The sequence below is a fragment of the Lygodium microphyllum genome, chromosome 3, assembly GCF_053477565.2.
Source record: "Lygodium microphyllum isolate KBCC chromosome 3, Lygodium_microphyllum_v1.1.10, whole genome shotgun sequence".
Lineage (NCBI taxonomy): Eukaryota > Viridiplantae > Streptophyta > Polypodiopsida > Schizaeales > Lygodiaceae > Lygodium > Lygodium microphyllum.
In genome coordinates this window covers 140,025,675-140,032,648 of record NC_141137.1, presented here as the reverse complement: position 1 = coordinate 140,032,648, position 6,974 = coordinate 140,025,675, and the positions used below count along the sequence as shown (strand labels likewise).

At 40.4% G+C, this 6,974-nt stretch overlaps 1 protein-coding gene across 1 annotated transcript; it reads right to left on the bottom strand.

Annotated features, from left to right (window-relative positions):
- Window positions 1-261: 261 nt before the first annotated feature.
- On the bottom strand, window positions 262-3,518 carry LOC148038954 (uncharacterized). The gene is made up of 3 exons (XM_087674821.1): window positions 2,778-3,518; window positions 2,101-2,230; window positions 262-1,891 (listed from the first exon to the last, which is right to left on the bottom strand). The coding sequence occupies exons 1-3, from the start codon at window positions 2,875-2,877 to the stop codon at window positions 979-981; spliced, it is 1,143 nt and encodes a 380-aa protein (XP_087530947.1). The 5' UTR covers window positions 2,878-3,518; the 3' UTR covers window positions 262-978.
- Window positions 3,519-6,974: the final 3,456 nt, after the last annotated feature.

Genomic DNA, 6,974 nt, shown 5'->3' with positions numbered 1-6,974 from the left:
TGACTTCTTTATTTCTTTTTTCCAAAAAGGAAGAAGCTAATTAATTTTGTCACCCCTTTCACTTATATACTCTACGCCTTTGCAAGGGAAATGTAACCCTCCAGCCTATATGGGTGCCTATTATGAGATAGCCCTTCATTTTTGCTTGGAATGGCGAGAAGAAATCTAGGACAATAAGATACAAAATCATTCAATGTATATCGCTGGGTTTACAAGATAAATAATTTAAATTTATTGGATACACACTTTTGCAATATACAGAATGGTATAATTTCAAACGATATTTGTTGTTCAACGAAAGGCGGGATTTTATTCCTTAAATTTCATAAGCAAAGAATTTTTTAGATGGGGACTTACGATACAACTGGTTAAGATATAGAGAACCGCTCTAGGCAGAATAAAGTCTATGGCTTCACAAGCCGTGATGGCCAAGGAAAAATTCTAGCAATAATCAGGTTAGATACAACATCACAACCGAGATGAAGACGTTCTAGTTAGAAAGATTCGACAACTTTTAGCTGTAGTACTAGTATGGAGCCAAAAGGGCTATTTACGTGCAGGAAGCCGTGCAGCATTAATCTGCCATAGGTGGTGGTAGGTAGTGAGATATCATGCGCAGCGAAAAAAACAAACCCGTATGGAAGGCACCTCCATGGAAAGTCACGAAGGGGGGCATGTCGAGTAGTAAGTACATGATGGTCTGCATTATTGTGATTGTGTCGTGTGACATTGTCGTGCGAGGCAATATTACAAACCCGCCACGTTAGTGTGGATCAGCCAACATGAATATTTACATTGGATTCAACATATAAAGTCTGGTTTTGTGACTGACTGCAGCTGGTATATGTGATTTGGGAATGAAGGTGATATATATGGCGGAGCGAGAGGCGGTTACTTATACATTAAACAATATGCTAATTGCATTCATAATCCCTACGACCACCATTAATCTTGATTGATGTACTGACCACATGCTCCTCATCTGAAGTCGACCAACATGGCATAAGGTGCCGTATGCAGCACGGCATGATTAGATGCGATGAGGTCATGATTATCCCCCGAATTATTCTTCAGGTAATTCGCTATCGGCTTTCTATCTGACGAACAGGAATTACCCGAAGACGCAGAAGAATGAGACGCCAAAGAAGAAGAAGAATAGGAACAGGGAGATGGTAATACATTCAGAGCTTGGCGATAATTGGGCTTGTGCATGAAGCTCCATAGCACAGACTGCAAGTCCTCTGGCGGATTAATGGAGTACTCCTCCGATTCTGCACAATATTGCTCATGGACAGCAAAGCATAGAGACGGCAGGCTGATCCCATCGTTGACGCAGCTTCCATTGTACTCATGCAGATGATCGATCGACATTAGTGCTGTCGATGGTACTGGGTAATTTGATACTTGACTGATCAGGACGTGACCATGATCATGATATTGTGGATCATAGTCAATGTGGCCACAATCAATCCCTTCTTCGACTTCTCTGAGTTGACGATCAGCTGATATGTCCGTCGGGCATACCTGCACATCATTCAGAAGCACTAATCCGCTGTAATGATCTGCACTCAGTTTAGTGGGTGACTTCTGATCTATAATTGAATCTGCCAATGATCTAGAGGACTGTAAAGCTGTGTCTAATGGAGCTGTAGAATTGGCTGGGAATTTCGTGTAATTAGTATAAACAGGTGGCTCGCTGGCTGAGCTGCTCTTGTCTGGAACCTTCTGCTGAGTAGCGATTGGCTTTGCTGGTTGATTCTTAGAAGCCTCTGTTATGCTTATTCCTGCTGGAGGTAATGTCTGCATCCGTTTGCTTCTTGTGTAAGAATGCCAGAAATTCTTGACATCATTATCTGTCCTTCCTGGCAGATATGTGGCTATTCTTGACCAACTGCACAGATCATCAATCAAAACATCATTTAGCACATCTGATTAATTCATCATTATGGCTAACACTTATGACATAATTCAAGTGAAATCCATACTAGGGCTAATCGCCAATTAGACATGAAACACCACCATGCATGTGCCACCAAGTCTCTGGCTTTCTGGTTTATATTAATTAAGGGAAAAATCAACATTCTTTGGACAAATTCTTACCTATTGCCAAGGTCCCTGTGAAGGTTGACAATTAGCCTGATCTCATCAGGAGTGAATGGACCTCTTTTCAAATCTGGCCGGAGATAATTGATCCACCGCAATCGACAACTCTTGCCACAACGCTTCAAACCTGGTCGAAGTGTCGGCATATGTTACATGTTGGATCAGTGGCAACTCAAATAACATTAGAGAATTATTGCATCAAATGATTGCAGCTGATCTTGATAAGTCAGCCCTACTATATGCATGCAAGGATTACATACCCACGTGCCTTAGCTATTTTATCCACGTGCAGCTGAGTATGCTAGCCTGTGCTTAATTAATCATGCAGCAGTGTACATGGTGGAGTATCATATATGCTAAAGACAGTATGCTTCCGATATAATATGTAACACCTCAGAGAAGTAGTAGTAGAGTATATCACAATGCTTCTGTTCTCACACATCAAGAGTGCTTGATCCAGTTTCAATTCACTAATGTCAATGTGTTGACGCAAAAAGGAACCTAAACATCAGCTAGTAGTAGGTTGATTATGAGATAGCCGTTGAATGTAAATCATAATCTTGACTAGTTTCACGCGAGCAAGCGGCTATTTGTGCCTACCGAAACAAGAGCACTCTTACTGTGTTTTTCCCCTTGTTAGGTTTCTACGATTATAGGGTAATGAGGTAAATTACCAGTATGCTTTGCGACATCGCTCCAGTTGCCGCAGCCATGCTTTGCAACATAATGCTTCAGCTTCTCGTCTTCGTCAGGAGACCATAAGCTTTTCCGCATGGTACCGAGGCAAAAGTAAAGAGGATCTCGCCTCTTCTGTAAGACCTGAGAGAGAGAATTTCCCAACTTCCTTTTTTTGACCTTTTATGTTCTTTTTTTCTGATCCGGGTTGTTCAGGCGTTGAATCGATAGTTGCAGCTTGATTGAAGGCAGCAGCTGATGACTGAGAGGACTGAGCAATTTGAGGATGAATCGAGGAAGAAAAGGAAAGGCGGAGCAATACAAGCAAAGGAACAGAGAAAGGAAGGCCGTCAGTAAGAAAGAAGGCAAAGAGATTCGCGCTGGCAGGAAAAAGCTTATAAAAGGAAGAATAATACGGCACGGCAGCTATGGAGGTCCGACAAGGGAGGGCAGCTGGAAGGTGTCAGAGCTGGGATGGGAGAATCGTAGGACAAAGAAGAAGAGGAGGAAGCAGAAGAAGAGATGATGAAATCGATAGGATCAGAGGTGGCTGGTGTTGGCCTTATGGCACGTGAGCATAGTTAGGACTCTCCCTCTCTCGCTGACAGATTGAGTACGCACACGATAATGGAGTTGTACAAGAGCTTGCTTTGAGATAAACGAGACTGGGGCTGAGATTGGACATACACAGGATAATGGACTTGTACACGAGCTTGCTTTAATATAACACAGAGAGAGAGAGAGAGAGAGATGATCATCGGCTTTGGCCAGCTGATCTAGTTTACGTAAACAAATAAGCAGACATACATCACTGTGCAGTGCGTTGCGATGGGTGTGCTGAAAAGGACTGTGAGACAGAGTGTTGCCCACAAATGGCAATCATCCACCGCAGTCCAGTCTGCGTCTCCTTTAAAGTCAATAGGGCTATAGCTCATGTCATGTTGTGCATCGATATGTCAATCCTCGTTCTCGGCCTGTCTATGTGGACGTATACACACACATGTATGTGTATATGCAATCATACACAGATAGATATATATTGAGGGTGCGTTACTGTAGCCTTGCCAATGACGAATTGGCCCAGTACCCTTTTAGGTCTCCTTTTGAGTGGCTTTTCTCCATGATCATATGCTCCTCTTGACAGTCAAAGACGTAAAAGGCTGTGGTAAGATCTCACTCTGGATTCGGAGAGTGACCAGTCACTTCATGTGGGCTCTCCCCCGCGCCCGCACCATCCCCGCTCTTCTCTCTCTCTGTCTGTGTGTCGTATCCATCCATTCGTGCATCCATGTCTATCATTATGCATGTCTGATCACGTCCCATCACAATCAACCCCATGTGTGCTTTCCCTCTCTCGACGAGACTGTCTAGTACCATCAGGTTCTTTCCTTCCTTCCCCATCAGCTTAAAACACAGTTTTCTTGCGACTGCGTAATACTAGGAATCTTTGTTTCTATCTTATTACCTCGATAAACCCCCTTCGGTAAGACAACCCAAACGAACAAGAGTCCAACATGGCCCCATCGCCTTAAAAGTTTAAACAGGGCTTCACTTCTTACGCAAAGATGATCATGTCAATTCAAGCTGACCACATCTGTCTCCTAAGCATTAGCCTCCCCATTCATGCACCGTGCCCAATGCCCATTGCCTACCACAGTCATCGGTCCCCTCGTGTGCATGTGACCCTTATCTGTGCCTCCCAGTGGCTCGGGAGATCACTGTTTGTCGAGCCTTAAGAGCGCTATTCACTACATATTTGCTACCACTTGGAGGGTTGTGCAACTGTCTAGTCATTGATGGCTTTCAAATACATCTTACCTATAACTATGGATTTCAAATGACCCCTATCATCTACAAGAACCGCTAGGAGGTTGTTTAAATTAACAGCCCACATGATACAGAACGTATTAAAATTGTCAAACATAAGCCTTTTGAGTACATTAAAGCAACCATGCATGAAATGTGTTGGATGCCTCACACATCTTATGGGTTAACCAAAGTGAGTTTTCTTAAAGAAAGATATTTATGGAATTAAAAAGTCCCAATTAGAAGCTTCTTAAGCAACTAGGATTCGTAGACCTAGCTTGAGAAGTATATACAATAACCATAGACTACTTGAACACAAACCACCATGTATCGAGATGTGCAGTTTCAAAGGGAATTAAGTGAACGCATTTAAATTTCTTGCAAACTCGAAATTGGGGGGAGGAGGGGGGGGGGGGGATCACTCAAAAATATGTAAGCATATTATGTGGGTTCAAAAGAGGGGATTTTTTAAATTATAAATTTTTACATACTAAAAGGTGCCACATAAAGGGGCTATTTACAAATTGAATAAACACGTGTGTGTTTTATTTTGAGAAAACTCATAGATAAGGGTATTTTTTAATAGGCCTTGAGCACACTGTATATAGAGGGTTCACATATAGTGAATCCCTAATGACAATAATGTATAATATACATCTTTAATGTATTTCACTTAATGCATGATTGCACCTAATGCATGAAGCCATAAAGAGCAAACCTTTGATGGAACAAAAGGAGACAAAAATCGTTTTTGATAAAAACTCCTTGGGTTGCACCATGATTAAAACTCAACACACACACACCCCTTCAATATATGCTAGATAAACTCCTCACAAGAATAGCCATTGGCAACCTATGATATCATTAAGTATAGTGGAGGGGGTTTGCCCAATTGGTACATGTGTGCACAAATGGTAGGGATACTATGCCCCATGATTTTCCTTCTCTAAGCTAAAACGTAAAGCACATGATGAATTATGATTGTGGAGAGAGAGAGAGAGAGAGAGAGAGAGAGAGAGAGAGAGAGAGAGAGAGGACCAAGAGATTAAGCGTGAAAGATAATGGGTGTTGTATTGAATCATGGGGGACCGGGGTCATGCAACTTACAAACCCACATACACACAAAATATTAATCCTTATGTACAATGCTAGACTTTGATATCATGGTAGCAATACAAAATGTACATATAAGAAAGGGATATGTAATGAATTTTCATTGTACACTTGTAGCTATGAAAGAGGGTGATGCTAATCTTCCATGATTCAATATCCATAGGGAGTTTTCTAATTAAACTCTTTGCTCATAGATTACATATCCAATTTACAAAGGGTGAATTCCCCAAGATAGATTCCCTTAGAAATTTGTAAATATGGGCATAAACCTAGCATATAAGTATTGGTGAAGAACAAGATTCTAGCCATTTAACATCATGCTATGAACATACATGCAAGTTGAAACTCCTAACAAAATGGATCTCCAAATAGCAATGCATTTGTCCTCCCATGACTTTCTTGATTGTTGCAATACCATGTATTGTTACGGTGAGAGCTAAAGTAATAATCTAATAGTAGTTCCTTGTATTAGATTGACTTAGTTTGATGCACTCAAAATATCATTCATGCATTTTTATAAGGGCATGGTTGCTAGTATTATTGTGAATTAAAGCTTCAAGGCGTTCTTAATATGAAGCCAAGCTATTTTCACATTTTAAAATAGACCAAATTGTAGTTTGGTTGTCGTGAATGAGAGTTTTTACATCTCAATTTGTTAATAAGAAGGAACCTTTATCATTTAAGTTCAATATTCAAACAATTTCGGATGATCCTTACAAAAGCTAGAGTTCAAGACTTTTTTTCCTTTAACAAAATTGAATTAACTACTTTGTACATACCAAAGAATGTGTACACACATACATTACTTAGGATGATTTAGAAAACATATTTTCTTATGCAATAATTTTCTCAATTTAAGGAGGTATAATTTTTAGAATGGATTATCAAACTATATTTTTCATTCAAGTTCCAAGAGACCTATAATTAAGCTTGGGAAAATATAACCTTGAAGTCTATACTAGCTTTTTACGAAAATGAGAAGATCAACATATTCAAATGTTTGTGAAGTTTTCAAATCCCATTTTACAAGGTTCTTGAAAGGAGAAAGTGGGGAGCATAGTGACCCTTATAAAGCTTTCGTTGAAATCCTCTCATGTAGTGTATCGTGGAAAAGCTCTTGAAGAGTTGTGTTTAATTGTTATTCCTCCCATAAAATTGGTGAATTTAGACTCAAGTTATGGAAGATGTTGTCTCAAAAGGCTTCATAAGTTGAGCCTTTAAGCTCCAAATTTATCTAAGAGAGCACACTTAAAGCCTAGTCTTCTAGATCTTTGCAA